Source organism: Macrosteles quadrilineatus, unplaced genomic scaffold, assembly GCF_028750875.1.
Source record: "Macrosteles quadrilineatus isolate MER2022 unplaced genomic scaffold, UCM_ALF_1.0 Scaffold_6__1_contigs__length_79288215, whole genome shotgun sequence".
In the NCBI taxonomy this organism is placed as follows: domain Eukaryota; kingdom Metazoa; phylum Arthropoda; class Insecta; order Hemiptera; family Cicadellidae; genus Macrosteles; species Macrosteles quadrilineatus.
Genome location: NW_026542599.1, coordinates 23,725,162 through 23,749,303, shown reverse-complemented (window position 1 = coordinate 23,749,303; position 24,142 = coordinate 23,725,162). Strand labels below are relative to the sequence as shown.

Below are 24,142 nucleotides of genomic sequence, written 5' to 3'. Positions count from 1 at the left end.
GTATGAAACAGGAATGGACATTAAAATTGTTCGTAATAATGTTTCACAAGACAAAATATTACCAGTTAGGGATGTGACACTGATCATAAACATTCATTTGAGAAATAAATTATTGTACTGTATCAATTATATTTTAATTGGCAAATGTAGTCCGGGTCGACAGGACCAGCGAATGGGGGGTAAACTTCGATATGGTGGACTGTATAAAAAATGAGGGATGTGAGATATATTATGTTAAGATCAGCTTTAGAGACACACTGTGAGCACAAAATAATAAACTTTTAAATAGGAAGAAATGTGATTTGGTACCTTCCTTTTTACTGAAGTGATGTCTAGTAGACCGTTGACGCACTTGATGTTTGCTGGCCAGCTTTCGCGTACGCGACCGGTAGTTGCACCAAGAACAGTTTGAATACAGTTTTTAACTATTCAGTTCACTTTTTTGTTAGGTGTGTCACAAATAAATACCGTACATAAGATAAACATACGATAATATAAGTTCAATTTATATGCCACAAATAGAGTAGGGGAATATTATAATACAAAACTAGGGAAAATGGCGAGAACATGATGCCGGGTTGAAGAGTACATGAGGAATGGGGGAAATTGCCAGACATCACGTGACAGGGCAAGGGTCAGAACAAAATATGAATGAAGTCTGGATTCACCTGGTTGCGTAGATGCTTGAATACGGAACACAATCAATCTGCCATTTTGTGTGTGTTTTTTAAAATTTTTAACTGACTTGGCTGGTTTAGTCAAGGACACATTTATTTAGAATTTCAAATTATCTATAATTCAAACCACACGAAGATCAAAAAGGTCGAATTGTAAATAGCTGAGAAATCACAATATTTAGGTGACAAAGTAAGGGACATCCTTACCTTCTATGCCTTATTTTTCCTGGCCTGTACAACCAAAAATTATCGGTTTGAAAGATATTGCAACTTACAGGTGATTTGACCCTTAAAATAACATACCTATTACTGCTTACCTAGATAAGGTTTGTTGACAAGTTAATAAGATATCATATAGTATACTGCTCCCCATACCCCTATAGCATTTATTTAAAATTTCGATATTAGAGATTTTCCATTATAACTGATAAATAATGGAAAGATCCGATTTTCACCATAACTGCTCGAAAGAATTTGATTAAAATCTAGTATTTTATAGTCCTTCGAGCTCTAAACAAAATGGTTTATCCGCCATTGCTGTAAAAAGTATTGTTAAAAAGACATTGTCACTGTTGTGTTGTGATTTTCCCCATAAAATATAATTAATCACACTGCTGACCCATCATGTGTATTATTTATTCAAGTATGTCGCCCACTGTGATTTAACTTTTTTTATACTTAATTACTATTGCATATATTATTTAGTAAGCCTGTCTGTATTATTCATAATTTATCTTATAAGTATCTATTTTTTGTTTACTATATTGACATGATCTATTGCATTTTATGTATAATGTTTAATGATCAAATAAATCTATCTATCTATCTATCTATCTATCATGATAAAGGTTGTTGACAAGCCAATGGAGAAAGCATGTGTCAGATTGCTGATACAGTTTATTTACGATGGCAATAGGCATACAGTTAACGAACGACGGTTTAGTTTCATAGTGAATGGATTACATCACAAATTAGTGCCTGCAACTGCAGAACTGTTCAGGCACTACTTTGACGTTATGTATTTTGCGTGGTCGGGACTGCAGGCGCTATATTGGGGATGTGTTTTCTTGGCTTACGCGTACACCCAAGGTTGTAAATACACCGTACACTTAGGAGCGTTGAAACCCGCAAGTGTTTGGCAAGGTACGTCACAGTATAGCCAAAAACGTGTAAGAGGCTGTTTTTGATTGATTTTTGCCAATCAAATAAATACTGATAAGGAAATATTAATTTCCGGCTGGAACGTCTTTGAGTGGCCTTTGTGTGCATTAACAATTGGGTTAGCTCGACTAACATACTTACAGATCGCTTAGTTAGATTAGAGCTGGGTTTAGGTTTGTAATAATAAAACCACTGTTATTTTCAACATTTCTTATATTTTTACTTTCAAGAATTCAGCATGCAAACAATTACACATTGTCGTTTACTACAGTGGAACCTCGATACCAAGACTCTCATAGGGATAAGAAATACTCGTTATCAAGGTTGATTCCTTACTGAGGTTTTCAATAACATTAGCGAGAAAATAAATTCTAGAGTATTTGAAAGTGACACAGGTTTTCAAGGGCTTGTCATCGAGGCTCCACTGCACCGATCACTTTGTAAGTAGGTTCCAGTACGAGCCATGTAATGCCTAAGTACCAAGTCACCCCCTGACACCCCATGGGAGGTGGGGGAGGCGTCGCGACGGTGGTGGGGCTCAGTTGGCAGCGTGTCGATGGTCTACGTCGACGTCGGCGTCCACCATGCCAACACTGCGGGCTAGACTTCGCACCATGGTGCCGTCCAAGAGCAAAGTAAGTGGCGAACATAACCCTTTCACTCGTACACCTGTCAAAACATCACCGATTCATTGTGGGCTTTAGAGATTGAATAGTCTTAATATATCTGTCGAAACATCCCCGATCATTGTTTTTTTTTTAGATTTAATATTTTGATTTATGAGCTCAACGTTTTAAAGTGGATTTTAACTTCATATAACTGTCAAAACATCAACTATTCATTGTGGATTTTTGCGTGGACTCGCCGTTTAAAACTGGATTTTAACTTCATATAACTGTCAAAACAACACCGATTCATTGTAGCTTTTTGCGATTGAACAGTTTCATTTGTGTGCTCACCATTAAAACTGGGGTTTAACCTCCCTTTAACGGGCATAACTGTCAAAACTTAACTGATTCATTGTGTTATTTTGAGATTAAATGATTAAATTATACATACTTGTTGGCTATGATAATATATGATCATTGAACAATTTGGAACTTTAAAACTACATTACTTCTTAACTTTATTTTCACTGGCATAACTGCCAAGGGTGTTTGGTAGTAAGTGTCAAATATTTTAACTCATTGTTATGTTAGGCACGCAAATACCGATAAAATACCCACGTCGGATAGTTATATCTCACTCATACTCCCACCAAGAGCAATTTTCAGATTTTTCTAAATTTAATGAAATTGTCTACAAATATCTCAATTTTCCTAACTCCTAGCCAACATAATGATATTTTCTATGGATTTTTTAGAACCCCCATTAAATATTCTATCAATAACGTTTAGTTTGTGAGAGCCAAATTCATATAACACCTTGTAGCTTAAATTCGACTTGAATAAACATTTGGAAAAATCATTAAAAGGGGTATCACATCTTGCTTAAGAAAACTTGTTCATACGCAGTGTTAAAACCTGTCAAATAGTATAAAAGACCTCTACGCATTTCAAGCTTTAAATTGATATACAACTTTTGACATTTTACATTTGCCTGTGGACAATATCAGTTTTCACAAACTTATTTTGACAATCATTACGCTTAAATGAAGCAGTTATAGTACGTCTCTCATGGTAAAAAGTATATGAACTTGAAAATAATAAACATAAATATCTTATTTCTTATTCTTATTTCTATTTCTATGCAATTTCCCTTAACATTTATTTTGTTATAGGTAACGGGTGTTTCAAAATGAATATCGTGGTTATAACTTGCATTACATTAAACTTACCGCTATAAATTACACACCAAATAGAAAAGCAACTCAGAGAGCTTAGGCTTTCCAACGACACATTATTAACAAAATCGATCCAGTAGAACTGTAGATTTAGTTGTACAAAGTTGAAAATAAATCAATTATATGGTATTTTTTTCATCACTAAATTCGGAGGCTGCTTTTAATCTTTGCAAAATAACTTTTAAATGATGAGAAAATCGACCATAGTGGAAGGTAATATTCTGAAAGAGAATAACATTTCCTACGAATTACTATTATGAATTTCTTGAAAATACTCAATAAAGGTAACCAAAAGTTGCCTCCAAATATAAAATGTGAAAACCCCCATTTTGAATGTAGACAATTAGACATAGTAAACAAAGTAAACATGGTGCTTACATTGAACTCTTTGATTTGCTTTTTCAATTGATGTGTCATTTATAGCGGAAGGTTTAATGTAATAAAAATTATAAAAGCGTTAAAACACCGATATTCATTTTGAAACGCACTGTATACAGTATGTGTTATACTTGCAGTCAATGATCGATTAACATAACCAAATTTCTTTTAATCGTATACAGAATTTAAATTATTAAATTAATGTCAACTTAACCACGTTTGATTACCTCACAAATTAATCCAATGCACATTTTGAACAACGAAGATATTGGCCAAACCACACATCGACATCTATTCAATTAATGAATAACACAACAAATCTTAATAATCTTTGGGTCGCCACTTATGGGAATTCAGTTTACAAATCTTCAAATCAACTAAGTGCATCCCTTGCCAGTTCTCCAATACACTTACCTAATTTAACTAAACAGAGGTCGATATAGAATTAAAGTGGATCGTTATGAACTGCCATTTGGAAATTATATTTGCGAGTTTTGCATGTTCAGACCCATTGTTTGGCCGAAATACAGTGAGACAGTCAGGGGCGTTCATGGCCTGAACGCACGAAGCAGACTCCCCTCCTGATTTACGTTAAATCCACCTTTGTCTCCATTATAGTCGGACTAGTTTATATTACTGAACATTTAAAAGTATTTTCCTCACTGTATTTATTGAATAACATTTTTTCTCGGTGTAATTTTGTTGAATGGTTATGTCTTTTCTTGGAGTGGAACACAAAGTTTGATTTTCAATCTAGAACGTTTTTAGCGAATTTCCTTATAGGGAAGTAGCTATTACTGTAGGTGGTACGGTAAGACCTAGACCCGGGACCGATTTACTTTTTCATTTTGATGTCCCCAGAGGCCAAAAACACCATTTGTTCAAATTTGTATATATGTATATATATATATGTATATTCGTCCGTGAACGCGATAGGTAGGCCTAACTTGAGTAATTTTTGTCCGATTTTGATGAAATTTGGTTTAAAGGTGTAAAGCGGGATAAACTTGAATGAGTTCGCGAACCAGCATGATCGGACCATGGGAACGGGGCTTTACGGGGGGTTTTATGGGGTAAAAATTGGTTTTTCTCACTTTTGACCCTCAAAACACAAAATTTCCCAATTTCTCTTTAGAACTTTTTAAAGAGCTTAAAAAAACAAATAATTGAGTATATAAAAGTATTTTTGTTCGGTTATTAGTAACGGAGAAAATTAAAAAAAAAAAATTAAATTTAAAATTTCCATGTTATTCTTATGGAGAATATTGTAAAATGTTGTAGTTTGCTTGTTCACGGATATATTTTGATCAAACTTGGCAAATTTATTTATTTTGTACTAAGCTATCAATATTTTACTCAAAAACCCACTTTATTAGTTTCCTTGTAGCAGCAAACCTAGGTACTCGTTAAACCTAATGTTATTAAAATATATTTAACTGAAAATCAATTCAGACAAATGGAAATTTGCTTAGTCGGCAGGTTTGCTGCGGCGGGGGTATTGTTTTTTAAAACCCTAACATCTTATCTTATATAACATTAACACTTAATGACATTAACATCTTCTCTTACATGAGGGCTGTTTTTTGTGAACAAAACTCCTCCGTTATTTCAGGACCGATTTTAACGTTTGGGGTGTCAAATAATTCGTCTCAATTCGTAGTTTTGCATAAAGGTTTTAGAATTTAAAAACTCTTACCCTTAAGGACACGAGACGATCTCAAAGGTCGCATTTTCCCCATAAGAATTGCATTGAAAAGAAATTTAAAAACAAAAACAGCTGTATATAAGAAGAAACTCACCAGCTTTTTGGGAGTAAATATTGATGTTTGTAATATTTAGGAGGTTATAGGTTATAGACAGATCTAAACAGTCAATCAGTTTTGTTGGAAGAACAGACAATTAATATGAAATCTTATACGTACGAGAAGAGTAGAGGAGAGGCCTGGTCTCACAGTAAGGAATCCAGGTACGCAATCACTTGGGGAGATGAATAATTTTTGCCAGTTAGTTATACCATAGATAAAACGGAGTATGCTTTATCTATGGTTATGCTAAGCAACTTATTTTGGAAGTAAAAAAAGAACCATAAAGAATATACACATCATGTTGTCACAGTGGTAAAGTAAACCTACCTAAAGTCAGGTCAAATAAATACATGCAAGAAATGTTTACTGGTAAAGTCAGGAAACATTTGTAAAAAACAACACTAAAAAATAAGGCCAGGTCCAAAAAATGCTAACATATTTTTACAAGAAGCGTTTATTATTTCAAAGCGCTATTAAATAGCGTGTTACAATCTATTTCAATTAGTTACATAAGCATTTACCGGGTCTTTTAAACTCATCAAAAATTATTACTCTTATTACTGTAGTTTTAAAATAACTTCTGTATAATACCGGTTCTTGACAATTGCTCGATTTCGAGCAACAGGTACACTAGTTGTATTTAATATTTGATATATGGCCCAATGTCTTAAGGTAGGTTCTGAACCGTAGGTCAACACAATTAATGATCAAAGACCTTTGGTGATTGGCGGGGTTAATACAAGCTGTATGTTGAACGAATCAGAATTTCCCCCGTAGAATTAATCCTTCAATGAACAACACAATAGAGCCTGAAATTGGTAGTGTTTTGTTAATACATAATGATGGATCTGTCGTCGTTTGGAGGATTAGACAGTTGATTGAATGGACTAGGCTGGTTGTTACACAGTAGGTGTTATACATCAAGACACATTGTTGTCTATTGATTCGATGGATGCAGGTGGATACCCATCAGTCAATATTTTTTGTAAATACTTGCGTGTTGAAACTCGTGAGGTTAATAATATACTTACCCTCTCTTAACCTGAAGCCACTCAAGTCCAAGTTGAATTTTGGCCTCAATAAGTTCTCTGGACCTTTCTATCTTCCACCACGTCGAATTTTTACCAATCCATATCCGAGGGTTTTTGTTAGATTTTTGTTTCGTAACGATTGCTTCAAGATATGTCCTATATTGTCAATCTAAATGCAGAGCCAAACCACAGACAAAACTTGAGCCGCATTTTCTCCGAAAAGAATAAATCTCTAAGGCACTGCTCCGAAAAGAATACGCCTCTAAGGCACTGCTTTGAAAGTGTAACACACAGTGGTCCTTTCAGAGCTATGCACATCGAAGTTATGCCTTTCGGAGGTACACCTGTTGGAGCACCACAACACCAAACCCAACTCCGGGATGTTAGTGTGGAGCCAACTAACAGCTACGAATGTGTTTCAGAATGGCGGCGGACGGATCATGAGTGATGAAAGCATCAACGAAGGGCTGCTGGAGAAGCTGCGGGTTTGTGCAGTCAAACCTGGGGAGAACATTGAACAGCTGAGGTCGGTGACAGCGAGGCTGCATGGCAGAGCGGCGTCACAAGGTGAGAATAGCTAGGTTGCATGGAGAAATAGTTGTAGAGTTGATTCGGTAGAGGTATAGTCTATATTATGCTTTCTACCTCCACATGCTAGAACGGAAGGCTCTACAAAACTGTTGGAAGGCCAAACAAGTCAAACAAGAAGGGTCAAACATTTTTTACGTAGCTTCAACTGCAACCTGGGACCTGGGTAACCTTAGCCTCAAAGTAGGCTATCAAACTTCATCTGCGGGAGATAACCACGTCGTTCACTTGGAAAAGATAATGGCCGACGTTTCAGCAAAGACGTGGATTCGTTGCAGTAATCCTCCTCGGTACAATTCACCTTGATCCACTATCTTCGCCAATTTAAGCTCACGGGCATCTTCCGAAGGGCCAAAGATCAATTCGACAGTCAATTACACTGTTGAACTCAGATTGAAACATATCATTCCATGGTTCACATCGTTTCAGGATGTTCGACATAACCACTGCAAACCATTGTCCATCCAGTTCTTTAAGGCTTGTTGAGAATATTCTGGGAATTCCGTTAAATTTGGTCTAATTGTCTTCAACCAACGTCGTCTTTTGAGATACAAAGCCATACTACACGTTTGATAAACCTGGCGGTCGGCTGCCTCTTTTTACATCGCATTTCACCGTCCACACGACTGAGCTACCATGAGTGTATATATGTAACATTAGGATAGTAGTCATACGTGTTCTTGTATTACTATGTGTGTGAGAGGGTTCAACAGCAATGTACACACCTGGCTGTGCTCTGTTGTGGTTTGGCGAGTGTCCCCGCTTCATTGTATTTTACTTGGGCTGACTCCATCGTTACCTAACCACCATTATTGCATGTTGCACAGCAGCTTGACGACGAGCACGCTCCTTGAACATACTGGTGGTTAGAGCGCGGGACTCCAGTTCCCGGGGTCCCGGGTTCAAACCCTGCCAAATCACCAATGGATTTTATATGCGATAATGCCGTAACCCCTAGGTCTAGCCTGAAGTAATGTGAAAAACAATTCTGAGCTCGTGCCTAGGGTCCTAGGACAAAAAAACCCCTACAGGCTAGGTGCAGAGGGTCGCAGCATTATCACATGGATAACAGGCATTGCTGTTTAGCGGGATTCGAACACGGGGCCTCTGGGACTAAACCACCGTGCTCTACCACCAAACCATCTTGCTTCTCAATATCGACAACAGTAATGACAAAATAAAAATAAAAACGGTTGTTTACTTAATTACAAATAAATCATCCTGACTCTAATTTGTTTCAATTAACCTATTTGTTTCTGTGGATTTATTTTGAAGTCTTTGTACCGTAAGACCATTAGGTTGGGAATGTTGTATTCAAATTTACTACGAACAGCTGTTCCACATTACACAGTTGGGTTGCCATCGTATTGTTTGTTATTGTCTGATTCAGACCCAATTATATCAGCCCGGCGTTAGGTCAGCCAAATCTTTTAACGACGAGAATATTTTTACAAGTGGATTATATTTGGCGGAGTTTGAATTTTTTAATTGCGTTTAGCTTTAATGTGCTGAGTCGCTAACAACTAATATCTTTGGATATTGACAGGAGTTATACTGTACTCCATGGCCAAGCTATAGCATAGCTGGTTTAAGAATACTGTAAACATTTCTGCCACAACGAACTTGCAGTCTAAGTGAATTTCCATTTGCTTGATTGGATTTTCACTCGAAATAAATCGTTGTGTCCAACATGTAATTTTTTACCGTTCATCGACTTTTTGTTAAACTTTTATTTCTATTTACCATATTTTCTTCTAATCTTTGTTTTAGTTTTATCTTTTAGTACATATACATATACATTCACATCAATAAAGATTCTGCCCCCAACTTAAAGTTGTAACCAGTTATAAGATGAAAACATGAAAAAGAACTTATTTTAATTGAGACATCTAATATATTGTCAGCAGTACCTAAAACACACTTTTCTTCATTTTTATGTCAAACTGTGCATCTTCAACTATCATATTATGATCAGCGAAAAGGGAAAATGCACATTTTGAATTCTCCAGCTGTTAAAAAACTGACGGCTGATCCATATTTGATGTCTACTTTGGTATCAATTGTCTGGGGGCGAGCTGGTCTAGTGGTAGAGTGCGATGCTTCGGTCGCCGAGGTCGTGGGTTCAAATCCCAGCAATCCCAAAAGATATGTAGTTTTAAAGAGCTTCTAATGCCGTGATCTTCTAAGCTTAGCCTTTGGAATTGTTTTAAACGGTTTCGGGAGCCTAGCGTCCTAGGATGAGGACATCAAAAGACAATGATACCGCAGAATCAACGAAACTATAATTCTTGTGTCTTGTCTTGTGACATCTTACTCGAAACCTTGGCGCCGTTTGTACCATTCCCACCAAAGTTTTCCGACAGTAAATATAGCAGACGGATTTAATTGGATAAACATTAGGACTCACGGAGCCGGCCAAAGGGGCGAAATTAACGACGACTTTCGTTTGAAGCGTTGGCAAAATACGCGGACATTTTGTTTTAATTAACGATTAACTCTGTGATATTTATATCTTTATGTTTACATTTAGTCCAGAGTATTCATGAGGTCGTTATTTTAGCAGCCGTAGTTGAGGTTGGGGTTCTCATTACAGATTTATTTCTGCACAGAAGATTCCTGCCATGTCGTACGGTTTATAAAAACTGAAGTCTTCTGGGATGTCTCAAAAGGAATTCTTATTTACTTTGGTGGTAGCAAGTAGTTGTCATGTCTTTCATGTCACTGTTTGTATATTACTTACTTACATATTAACTTACACTTAGTCTTTGTCTAAAATAATTTGTTTAACAGATGTTGTCAATAATAATTAAGCAATGATATTGAAATGAAACAGTTTTCTATAAATTGGAATTTTACAATAATCACATCAAGTCCTCACTATCGAAAAAGTAATGGACTAGCAGAAAAGGCTGTAGGAATTGTAAAGAAAATGTTACGGAAGAGTGATGAAAGTAACCAGGATTTTGAACTCTTCTTATTAAATTATAGAAACTCACCTGTTGCAAACCTGGACTATTCACCTTCTCAGCTTTTAAACAGCAGACACATAAGATCAAAACTACCTATACCAAACAGTTATTTACAGCCTAAAACAGTTTCTTTTGAGGTACATGAAAGCATAAATGAAAGCAAAAGGTATCAAGAACAAATGTATAACAGATCAGCCTTGATGAAAGAAGATGAATTCCAAGTGGGGGAAGAGGTTTTAGTACAGGGTATTAAAACCAAATTTTGGAATCCTGGTGTGATTTTTAAAATAATAATATAAGACCAGTAAAGTAAGCTATTTTCCAATAAAGCTTCTGTATGTTCCATGAATACGGCAGTTTGTTTTGATTACTGCGATTTGTTAGATTACTGTGAAGTATTAACAAATTTTAATAACATTAATATAAAATATCTGTATAATTTAAAAGAAAAATACCATAAGTATGAAAGCAAACGTGTTATTTCAGTGATATAACGATTACGATGCGATACGACAGTGCATGCGATTGAACAGACATTCGTGAAAAGCAATGACAGAACGACGCGAACTGTCAGGAACCGTTACAAATGTAACTGTTACATTGGCGGAAAAGTGAAAGGAAAATACAATACCTGTGACATGCATCCAATATGTAATTTCGGTGACATGATGATACAGCAGTGACAATTTTCAGTGGTTTGATCAGTTAATGGCGTCCCCATCTTAAATAATTGAGAATTGATAATTGAATTAATAGCGCCATATGACCTGAGTCAGGTATTCAGGTATTCCTGAATTGCGCCAACTACTCCAGGGAGCCACCCGATACGTTCACTGCACCAAGTGGCGGCCCTGTTTGAGTGTATAGTTGAGTAGGTTAGGTTAGGTTTAGTTCGTTTAGGTTTGGTTCGGTTAGGTTAGGTTAGGTTAAGATAGGTTAGGTTAGGATAAGTTAGGGGGATGACATGTAAGCAAGGACATTTCTTGTGCTGGCAACTTACTTCTTACATGGCTTGGGCTTGGCGCAACTATTTAAAATTTGTTGAGACCCTCTAAGGGCTAGGCACAATTAAGGAACCATTTGGCATAATTAATACACGACCTGGCGAATACGAATCTTAGACAGTGATGTTTTGTGTTTCGTAAAAGTGCCTCATCAGAATAATCTAAAATTATTGCCAAGAGTAGATTCGGAGAGACACGGCCAATATTTAAATCACTGTGGATCTGACGCCAGAATACACCGTCAATCTCATGCCAACGAAAGTTGCAAATGCAATCAAACTAAATAAAAAAGATCCAAGGATAACACAATTAGTGGATTCTCGGGCAGCGGTTTTGGCGCGAGTGGCGATCAGATGTTCAAGCCGTCAGCTGTTTCATTGAACTTGAGACGTGAACAGTTGTTCCTATGGCCGAGGTCCAGAGACTCGCCTGTTGATAAAACAGTTGCCAACTGAACCATATGATATTGCTACGGCGCTAAACTCGGGTTGAGTTTGTTGTCAGTGGACATATGGTGTAAAACGGCAATGTTTTTGTTGTGTATCTTAACTTATATAACAGAACTGACCGTGTTATCTCTGATGAGATGTTGTTATGATTGAAGCAGGGAAATTTAAGTCTATGTCCAAAGACGTGAATAAAAGCGAGTTTAAGTAACTTAAAAATATCGACAATTAAAACCTTCTACCAATCACACACAAAGTACACTTACATAGATAAATTAAGATTGATATAACTTATGTGTAAATAAAATCGTTTTGGTTGGTTTACGATTAGTAACTTGTTTGACAATTTTATGTCGGATATTATAAAATCTCTCTTGAAGCCGGATGCCTTAGTGAAACCCCTATAATTAATATATTTATTGAGTGGCTTTAAGTAGATGGATGGAGCTATACAAAACAGAGAACGTTCTACTCGGCTGGGAGACCTCTCATTTTGTTGTTTTATGTCTTGTTGGTAGGTTGGTCTCAATTAGGCCATAAACTCCCGAATCTCTAATATTTAGTTAGGTTCATAGTTCATAAGTCAAATCAATTTGCTATTGCAGTTATGTAAATCCCAACCTACGTACTTACTCATGTTCAAACCACATGTGTCCTCATATAAAATAGTGCATTTTTTAACCCTCTAAAGTGTAAATATTCTAACAACGTAAAAATTCGATGAAACTGCGATGCTCTAGATCGAGTCTTTATCTAGGCAAATCGTCAGCGAAGTTGAAACAGCACGCTAGCACTATTAAACTTGTGTACACTTGGAAGTTGAAAAGCGAAGACTGGATTGGTCCGTGTAACACGAAAGCTGGCGAAATCTGGGAAACTATCTGTCACAACATGCATGACACTTTCATCCAGGACAAACTGGCGGGAGATTACTTCACGACATGTGGTTCAAATCCCGCCAGTCACCAAGGGCTAAGCGATGCAATAATGTTGTGACGTGGTGATACGGAGCGGAGACCATTGGTAAATTTCTTTGGAAGCTGAAGAAGATACATAAATCCGTTTGTTAGTTTGTTAGGTTAGAAAACTCCGCCCAGAGAAGTAATACCATACTTGTGTCCATAACTGTTTTCCTGTGGTCATACGAAAATCAACTATTAGCATTATTACGTCATAAGCTCAGTAATAGAGATTACCTATAATATATTAAACGTTAAGTATTTTGGTGATTTAATTTTTTACAATTGGAAATTCCTGAATTCTACTTTTGAAATAGAATTTTATAATAAAGGTGACGTATCCAAATAGAGGAACCCTTATATTTTTTTCTGGTTAGGCCCAGTTTTTTAGGACTTAATTTTATTTTGGTTTTTATAAAGTCAGAATATCTGGGTGTGTATTTTAAGGCGAAGTATGGGGCTGTATCACTTTTGTTCCGCGATTGAAGGCTAATTTCTTCACATCACTTTTGTTCCGGGGGTCAGCAGGTAGATTTCGGGACCGGCCGAAACATCGCTTTTGTTTCACGGACACCTCTCTTGTTCCGCAAGAGAAGGGGCTGTACTCTCCCTCCCTCAAATCCTCTCTTTCGCCCTCCTAATTCTTTCTTTCACTCGGGCTTTAAAATTCGTAAAAATATCAATAATTTAAATAACTTAACCTAACCTAATCCAACCTAACCTTACCTAACCTAACCTATGAAAAAAAGTACTGTATTAGGAGGAGAGCGAAAGAGAGGATTTGGGAGAGTGCACCCTCCTCTCTCGGAGAGAAAGAGATATTTCCGTGGAACAAAACCGATGTTTCGGCCGGCCCATAAATCTACTTTTGATCCCCGGAACAAAAGTGATGTGAAGAAATAGCCTTCAACCGCGGATAAAAGCGACACGCATGCATGGAGTATGGATAGAAGATAGCCGTCTCACCTAAGGCAATTTACCCGTATTTTTTGAAATCTCAATGATGAATAACAACACCTGGGTAGTATTTTGAGTCCTAAAATCAACTCACTTTGCTCAGAATCGAACTGGCGACCCTTTGATTGGAAGGCTAGCCATATAACTACACAGCGACCAGGGATACAGAATGAGAAATAACATATTTTTGCGTGCCTATTATTTGGAAAGTTTTAATCTTACCATTAAATGTATAACAGTAGTTATACAGCATATATTCGATGCTGCTAAAGTCCATTCTATTATAGAAAGGATTCTTTTTTGTTGTTGATGAAAAGTCATGGAGTTTCACCTTTAAAAGAAAATGTGGTTCTATAAATGATTTTTAAGTGTAAACAACAAATAAATAACTTCTTGATCAGCATTGTACGTGTTCGCCTATTGGGTCTGATGATGATTGGAATGTCCAATCGAAATCGATCACCACTTGCCATCTTTTTTGTATATTTACCGTCTTGTGAGTAACAGTATAAGCGTAAATATATGTTTTAAGTGTTATAAGACGTCTCTTTAATTACTTTCCGTAACAACAAATACAATGAACACATTTGAAACACTGCGCTAGGGCATATCATTTCCTATCTCGTTGTATATTTAAAATTTTAGTACAGTAGCCAATTTAATGATATTTGAGACTGGGAATTGTAAATTACTGAGATGAAATGGAGATCTGCCAGAGAGTAATTTCTGCTTCTCATGTGTTGCTTTTGCCACCAGAAGCTGCAATCTGCCAAATAATATTTTTCTTTACGAAAATACACAGCCATGAAAACAGCTGGTGTGGTTAAAAATACCACTGTTTCGCAACTGTAACTTTTCAAGAATTAGTTTTTTGTGCAAGGTCATAATTACGATTTACAATGATTATAAAGTAAATTAGCCAAAATGGGAGAACAATTTTATCTTTTCTTTCAAATCCAAATTCTGGATTACATTTTTAAGACTATACTAAATTTTTGTTTAATTGTTTATTTGTTTGGCGGGATAAAGAATACGTCTAGTTTTACTTGAAATTTCGAAACTTGGAAACCTGTACCATGAATACTTGAACAGAACCGGTATGGATCATAAACATATGGCTGGCCCGAACCGGAATCCTATAGGTATTAACAGCATTAACATATGGTTTAGGCAGCTCCATTTAAGTAATTTCAAATAATTTTAAATTTCAGGACAGTTACCTACATAATTTTTGTATGTTTATGATCCATACCGGTTTTGTTCAAGTATTCGTGCCCTGTCCAAATAACATGAAATTCGTGCATTAAGTTTAATTGTATTTCTACTACAACTAAAATAGAGCAATTTCTCGATCCTCCAAATAACAAAAAAATGTGTCGTTCCATCATAACAGTTAACAGTGATTATATTAATGATAAGATATTAATGTTTCGCCAGGTTTTATGAAATTAAATTACCGATTTTTTTAGTATTTATAACAAAATAATGTATCGTAGAAACGTAAAGATTTCCCAATGATCTTTTGAGTTGGATAACAGGAGTATTTTTCTCAATGGAAACTTTTCTAAGAAAATCAGCATTCAAAACCTTACCTGATACCATATGCCATATTTTTCGTATTGAATTATGAATACGAAAATAGTGCACACTTATAGGTGCAATAACTCGAGATCAACAACTGTTAAATACAATAAAGTGTTCTTCCACGGTTGAATATTTATTCCGTTTTCTTTTCCACCATCTTACCAAAAACAGTTTCGCAGAAACGATGAGAAGATCGCTATAGGTCGGCCGCTTAGAAAACAACCTCCTCCAGCATTGGTTTAGCATTAGCGCGCAGGTCGTTTTCTAAGCGGCCGACCTATAGTGCCCAATACTTCCCAAGTGTAAATCAAGATTTTTTTGTCAAGGACCATCATTATCTTGATAACAAAGAGTGTTCAAATTTGTAAAGAAAATTGTAATATACATTTTGTTAATGTTCCCAAATAAATTGTAATTCTAATGATATTTGTCTAAAGTAAGGGAGTATTGTCTTGAGTAGAATAGTTTGTGAAAATCATGTAGAAACAATATTAATTGTTCACTTTGCGTAAATTTTGTGGTATTTTTGTCGAGGACATTCTTATTCTGGGTACAAAACAGTTTGTTTATAAATACAGTACTTTAGCGTTGATAGTCAATTCAACTAACCGCGCTGGTCATTTTGCCAAAAGTCTTGACGCAAACCAGTCTTTCAATTTTGTTGTTTGGCCAGCTTCTGGAAATATAATGCTGGCATAATTACATACTATGGACTTTACATGTTCAGTGTTTTCAGTTCCGTTCCAAGTTACTACCGACCTCTTAGCATGAAGTGTTGAAAAATGTACACAAATTTAAAACCAGTCTAATAAGAATGTCCTCATTTGTTTGTGTGGAAATAAATTGAAATCTCCTTCTCTTTACCACTTGAAACTTGATTAATTGGGGCAGCAACGCACTAAGTGTTTTAAGCTAATATTAGTGTAAGTTTAGAAGTGAACAAAATTATCTTGAGGGTTTTAAGGACTAAGATGGTTCTTTTAAACCATGACCATTAAATAAAAAGCCCAATGATTATGGACAACTGTTTCTAGTCTCGGACCGTATACAACTGCAGGACAAAGTTCGAGTTAGGCACTGTGAGACAAATTCACGATTAGGCACTGTAAGACAAATTCGCGATTAGGCACTGTAAGACAAATTCGCGATTAGGCACTGTAAGATTATGCTCTATGAGACATAACGTACGTTTTAACTTCATTCGGATGGTATAAAAATTGTATTTTCCCACTCAAAAAAACAATACATCTGAATAGATTTTTTTATCATGTGTTACCTTGATCTTCGCTGCGTTCAAGCTTGTGTTGAATTTAAACACTTCTTCACAAAGTAACTTTAAGCAGTTTTGTTTTTGTTTTCAATCTTCACAATCCAAGTAACAATTACAACAAGCCTAGTGAGAGTTTATTTCTGCGTTGGCACTCGGATAATGCTTGTACATTTTCCAAGAACAATTAGTTGCATTACACACTCTCATACATTTGTCAATTGTAGCTTGTATGCACGTGAGCATCACGTACTATTAATGTTTGTAAAATATTAGTAGAATATCAATCTGAAATCAAAGATAGTAAGTAAGAATAATTGGAGTACTTATATCTCGTCTTTGGTGGATTCCCTCTTAAATCACAACAACTGTTAACAACAATTTATTATCAAATACATGGTGCACAAAACAGAATTTTATTTTAAATCAGCTGTTAGTTATACAACTATTTCTCGTTTTAAAACTCAAACGCCTTTGTGAAACTATACAGTCTGTAAACAAATTTTACTCATGACCTAAACAGCGTTATTTAATAGATTTTTGCCGTAATTGTCCTTCATGATTAGTGAAATCACAATGTTTTACCGACGTTTTGTAATCTGGTCCCGTCCTCAGGTGTGAAACTATCTATAATGTAACATAACATTATTAGTACACAGAAGATTCATATTTTTGTACACAACCCCAGTCAAAGCTGTAAAACCACGAAAGAACAAACATTCTATAACAATAGAGCACAATGGAACAGTGTTTGATCAGCTGTTTTACCACACTTTTTATGCAAGTTTTCTGTAGATGCTACCATAGGTAAAACACACTCCATTGCTACTTAATGCAGTTTTCCTCATGTGAACAACCGTATAACCTAACTCAATGGGGACGCAACAGTGTTTATTGAAGACCTAAGTTGCCATAGTTGCCACCTTGGTTAATCGTTATCGCCGGGGCCATAAAAGTGACCCAACCGTTGGAGCTGATCTTCCTAAAGCCCCTAACGGAAATCATCCCCTAAATATTCTCCGTAGGGTATTTATTAAGGTTAAGAGTGTATTGCAGGGTAAGTAGAGTATGAGAAGCTGGGGAAGAAGTATGGAAATTTATTGAGTCAAGTTCTGAGAATCTCGATGCCATAAGCTTTCGTTGGTAGGGCGGAAGATGGTAAGGAATTTATAGCACAGACAATGGAAGGTATTATATTGTCTGTGTTTATAGTAATTTGTTGCTATAGAAGGAGGTTAGCAACACTTTTGCCTTTTTCGTTGTGACAACCTTCATCCGCCAACTCCTTTTACAATAGTGATCGTTTTATAGGGCATTTTTGGGGACATAAAAGAGATTTATTTGGGATGGCGTAATTTAGCAAAGCAACCTTCTCCTAGTCCGCTTTAGGTAAGTAGTCCTAATGAATTCAATGACAATCGATAACGAAAAAATATAGCAGCTAAATGATGTAGTTTTGTCACTGACGAAAAATCAGCTGTTTGTTTAGTGAGGACAGATAGGCCAAGTTTCGAACTTAAACAGTGTAAACTTAAACAATTAGAATCCGGTCTTCTTCAGTACCGAATTCGCAAAATAATTACATTAAACTATATGAAAAAAGCTAACGGTTAAAATCTGTTGACCATAGACTCTCAATTAATCAATAACAGTATTGGTAATTCATTTAACAAACATACGTATTTTCTAAGTGTCAGCGCTTCCACACTCTTTAATTGAATTCAATTGTTCAAACTGATTGTAAAATATCGAATTGATGTTTAAACATGGTTGGGAAAAGATCTAAATTGAATTGAGTTAAAAGTGTCATTGTTAAAATCCTACTTCCTACTAATATTATAAATGAGAAAGTTTGGATGTATGGATGGATGTATGTATGTTTGTGACAAGTAAACGCGAAAAATACTGGTCGGATTGGGCTGAAATTTGGCATGATGATAGCTCACATTCCCGATTAACATATAGGCATATCCTTATTTCAAAAATCCTTTCGGGCTCCGCCCCAGTGGCTCTGCAGTTTCCCATGTTAACCTTATGAGTATTCATATTTAAAGGAAATTAAAGAAACTTAGCCAGCTGTTTCAACTAAAAAAGTTGGTTCTATGATATGCAAAAGCATTAAAAAGTTATAAGATTTACCAACAGAGTGAAGCACTATTATTTTTTTAATTATTTATAAACATAGCTAATTTGAACTAAGCAGCAACAAAAAACTGTGATACGCAATGAGAACTGTCAAAGTAGGATTGTTAACAGTTTTTTATAGTTTTTTTTTAATTTCATGAATAATTTGTAATATTTTGCGAATTTTTAATAATCTATCCTTCTCTATTGTGTAGGTGAAGTGGTAGAACATAATGGCTAAGGTAGATGAGTAATATTTTAGTAATTCTATAGCATACCGTAAATTTTTGGAAGCGAATTTTCTCAACCGTCTTCTCACATTGCAAACGCAAAGATCGAGTATAACTGCAATAAGCATTTTATACTTATATGCCAACCCCGTACGAAGGACGGGTACTCTGCTAGTCTTTCATATAGGCCTACCCTGAAATGTATTGAAGCTATTAGGTAACCTAGAACAAAAGCAATTTCATCAAACCAAAAAATGGCAGTTTTACAACCCTAGATCGTGTAAAGGTGATCATGTGCTTAACATGTAATTAACATGATGTGAAAAAACTATCACGCAAACCGAATAACATGCAACACTGCAGAAAAGTGTCTTCAACACTTTGAACTGTAACTTAAATTAGTCTTTGATCACTTGGGCAACACGCACGGAATATCCGTTGTATAGTCACGGTAGGGGCTTTGATGGCGATGGGGATTGTGATTTTTTTCCTAGCAGATTAAAATATATGCAAATATTACCGTACCATCAATGTATTCCATAATTAAACAAATAGTTATTTGTGCAATTCGTGTGCAAAATGGCGCGTGTCTTGTTAATTTTATTGTGTTAGACGCACACGAACTGTGGGTTATGTTTTGCCACAAAACCGTAGTGACAAAACTAACGAAACATTAATTTAATACAATGACGTTAAAGCAATCAAAGCAGTGTCATCTTAAAATACAATTTTTCTCCATAGCAGGAGCAGGCCTACTTGTTTACTAAAGAACAAATTGAAAAATTTTTGACCTTCTCAGAAAAAATGCCTCTAAATGTTGTCGTTGCTGTTTTTGTCAAGCCATGCCAAGAATGGTTCATATTGATGTTCGTAGTTTTCCCCTATATGTTCATAAATAGATTCTTCATTTGTGGAGAAATGTTTTTAATGTTATCATCTTCTGAATGGTTAAATTATCCTAAATGTAACTATCACTTATGATGTTTTTAGAAAATATATTAGTGCTTAACTAACTTTTAGGGCTTAGTTTTAAAACTTTTCAGCTGCATTGTTGAGGCGATTGAATAAACATGTCATTGTCAACTTAAAAATATAGAAAGTGTGATTTTTACCACAGCTCGATCTGTGAGGAGTTCAACTACATGTTCTATTTGAATGAAAAATTGAATTCAGCTAGTCCACATTCACAGATGTCCCACATATTATCTAAATTACAATTGTATGGCATACTAATTATAGTACAAAATTTAACAAATTTCTAGACTACACGTTGAAAATTTCTTTCGTTTTCCAGACAAGAACGTCAGAGAGGTGACCCTAGAACGGTTGAGACGCAAGAAGCCAGATCTGATAGCTCTGCTGCTCAACCTGCTAGAGGTAAGATGCTCAAAATATAATACTCATATTTTTTGTTATCGCTGACAATATTAGGTCTTTTTCGCCACACTACACAGTATCTGCGTGTGTCTTTTTAGACTAGTCGTTCGACTTATATTTTTACTTTCTCTGTCCACACAAAGTATTGATAAAGTATTGGTTTCGTAAAATAATTCAAGTTTGAGGTTTGGTTGGATATACTTGATTTATATGTGTACTTCAGATTGTTATATTTAATGTATATTGTCCCAAGTGGACTAAATATACCAGATCCTTGGTATATTTAGACATTTATTTCATTTATTTTTTATTTTGATTTTTAATGGTGATTTTTTTCATAAAACCCACAAAATAACGTAAAATCAGATTTAAAAAAACTTTTCGTCCGATTTTGATTCAAATTTAGTATGTTGTAGTCCTGTTAACACCTAACAAGTAACAATCCCCAATCTGTAAAAACTATTGTTCAAAAGTTATTGCAACTTTTGTGATTTTTCCCATAAAATATCATAGTTACACCCACCACCCATGATAAGAGTTGTTGAGAAGCTAAGGGAAAGTATGTGTCAGATTGCTGATACCTTACTATTTACTGCTCAGAGGTGATTTGAGATAAGACTGGGACGGGTGGCGTCATCCTGTAATCCAGCTACTAGGAGGTCACGAATTGTGGATGTTTATAGGCATTCACTGTGGATGCGAACTCCCTGGTGTGGATTAACGTCCGCACGAGTGAGTACTACGACTATCCGCAGTACTATCCTGATAATTAGACCAATTCATGTATACCAAGGCAAAAATGTGGTTCGGATTCCACTATAAACTGTTGGTCCCTTAGTTGTCATTAGCAATGGGCTATTAATTAACAGCTGTGTCTAAGGAGTCACTAACAAGACTTGAAGATCGCGCCACTCATCCTACACACATCCTTCACTCATATTTGGGTTAAAATACGCACATAGTGGCGTCCCTATCTTAAATAATTGATTGATTGAGCGGCGGCTCCCCAGATGATAAGCATCAAAGCACTAAAGCACGGAAGTCTAACTGTTATGACGAGACTCTGGGGAGGGGAAATCGTGCACAGGGGTGAGATACAGCTGGAAGTGGTTGATTCAGACGTTTATCGCCACCTGGTGTTTATTGGGCCAGGCACCGACGGCCCTCATGAGGTGGTGATCGGTGAGTCCCAGGTGCGGCGCACTGCGGCATAGTTCACGCATATCTACCGTCACGCACACGGAGTTACCGCCTATCTATCCGGCTGTTTCCGTGAAAACCCATCGCACAATTCACGCCTGTCTGGTTATAGCGATCGCGTTCATATGAAGCAGTTAGCGAGATCTATTTTGGACCAAGAATTTGTCATCTGGATGTCAATTGATGATGCTTACCAAAGGACTTTTTAACATTAAGATAATTGTGTAGGTTTTTGAGGGTTTGAAGGACCCAGCCGTCCTTGATCATTGGGTTTAAATGGTCCAAGCTAATGAAACAGCTGATCTGAGCCAGTACCAAAGCTACAAAAGGCAACTCACTCCACTTCATTCTCCACTCATCCTTCACTCATATTTGGGTTCAAATACGCACCTAGATGGCGTACCAATCTCATTTGATAATGATGATGAAAATTGACGTAATGACGTTGTAACAAGGCCAGGGATTTTGATCGGTTAGCACTAATATAAAATAGCGAATGTCCTACGCATTCGCATTGCATTCTCTTTCGTCATACAGCAAAACAACTGTGTGAAATACTGCGTGGCATGGGTAGTTTTCTTTTTATCACTAGGGAAAAAGACAATGATTGGAGTTACGTTACCTTTACAATTTTTGTTTCAAAACTCGTCATGTGATTTTACTAAAGAAAATACTCCGATTCATAAAAATACCATTGCAATGTCAATTTGTTTTTACCCATGCTATTGCCGTTTTTACGTTTATTGTTGGGAAATGGTCTAAATACTGATCTTGTCACTATGTAACGTCGACCTTATTGGTAGACAGCTTTTTAATTATGACAGATTAACGAGTGATATAAAAATGATTCCAGAATCATTCTCGCTTGAAATCGTACCAGCGACTTCCATATTTGAGATATTTTGTGTACACAATATAAGAGTTGAGACTAAGAAAACACTATACACATGTTTAAATTAAATTGTTCACAAGTAATATCAATAATTGTTGTTTAAATTTGTGTGTTTTCCTCTTGACAGAAGATCCAAAGGTAAGCGTACGCCCTTGATTGTGGACTATCGATTAAACGTCGCAAATCAAGGTGAACATCTTGAATACTCGGGTAGTACGACGGTTTTGTGTTTATTGTACACAATCATTAACAGAGAGAGGCCAGAAAACTTACTACTTTGCACATTTAAATACAGCTTTTATTAAAACATTGCACGATTTTAAAACACATACGTAACTGTAAAATATTTCTACTCTTGTTTCTTGTTAGAGAAACATGGTTGCTTGATAGTTTTTACTGATATGATCTCGGAATTGTTAATATAATACTGTAATGTAATATTGTACGCCGTATCTTTAGAGTTGTAAATATGTATCTATATTCAAATGAATCAAAAGTAATGTGTCTCAACATCTTTTACTCTGTATACTACTATTTTCTACGACGATTTTTTAAACATATTAGATATTATAACTACATAGGCAATCAGAACAGGTCCTCATAAATGTTCACCCTACACATTTAAAACGTATGAATTCAGCCAACCACCAAAGATACGCCATTACACAATATACTTGCGTTCAGAATTAAAAAATACTTTAATATGCCAGATACTCACGCTGCACTGGCGAATAATCGTATCTTTTTGCAGTAGGCCTATAGCAAAGTGCCACTTTGCGCCCTAGTCACCGTCATCGTTGCTTGTGTCCCAATATTTGAATGCAAGTCCAAACCATTGAATCTACATAATGTTGTTATGTTTCACCTTCACATCGCAGGATGCTATGCTCGAGCTATCCCGGAAACGCTTTCCAAATTACTTCAGCTTCAGGCCTAGAGGTTTTAATCATCTCGTAGCACGCCATTGATGTTTGTCGAGATTTGAACATCTGAGTCCAAACCCCCGCACTCTACCACTATACCAACCCGCTCCTCGCACTGAATACGTCTTATAATATATATAATCAATGGCTAGACGCCAAAGAGTTAGCTTGTCCTGCGTGACTATCTTCACTTAACACTCTCAACGTCATTATATCCTGCCAGAGCATATCCGGTACAACCCGTGCCTCCGAGTGAAACTACAGTGTCAAATGGAAATAGTCAATCTCCGATTTTTTGTTTCACCTAACACATTGAGAAAATGTCCCTTGTCTCGACGTTAAATAAAACATGTGAATTTGAACAGTGTGTGTGGCGGGTAAATGACGACATTGTGAAATTGATGCTATAAACATTTATTTAGAAAACCAGAAAATCCGTAACACTCTTAGACCGGTACTAATAAACTAGAAAGTCTTACAATTCAACATTATACAATACACAGTCTCATCCATTGATTCATAACCAATGATGTAGTTCATTGTTATCACTGTTTGATTGATTTAGTGATCGCTGATCTATTGATTCCTACTGATAAATTGTTATAGTTAACAATTGATTTAAACTTGTAACAAAACAGCAATCATTGTCATAACAATGTATTGATTCATACTTATGACAATATTCGTGGAATCGTATGTTTGAAGTTGTGATTTGTGACATAGTGAC

The 24,142-nt window shown here is 36.0% G+C and overlaps 1 protein-coding gene across 1 annotated transcript in view; it reads left to right on the top strand.

Annotated features, from left to right (window-relative positions):
* The first annotated feature begins 2,398 nt into the window (after positions 1-2,398).
* Positions 2,399-24,142, top strand: part of LOC128997390 (cytosolic carboxypeptidase 1-like) — an 88,674-nt gene continuing 66,930 nt past the window's right edge. Inside the window, exons 1-3 of the mRNA XM_054423026.1 lie at positions 2,399-2,473; positions 7,318-7,462; positions 20,318-20,400. Of these exons, the coding sequence (XP_054279001.1) occupies positions 2,423-2,473; positions 7,318-7,462; positions 20,318-20,400 (279 nt within the window). The 5' untranslated portion in view covers positions 2,399-2,422. The remainder of the gene's footprint in view (positions 2,474-7,317; positions 7,463-20,317; positions 20,401-24,142) is intronic.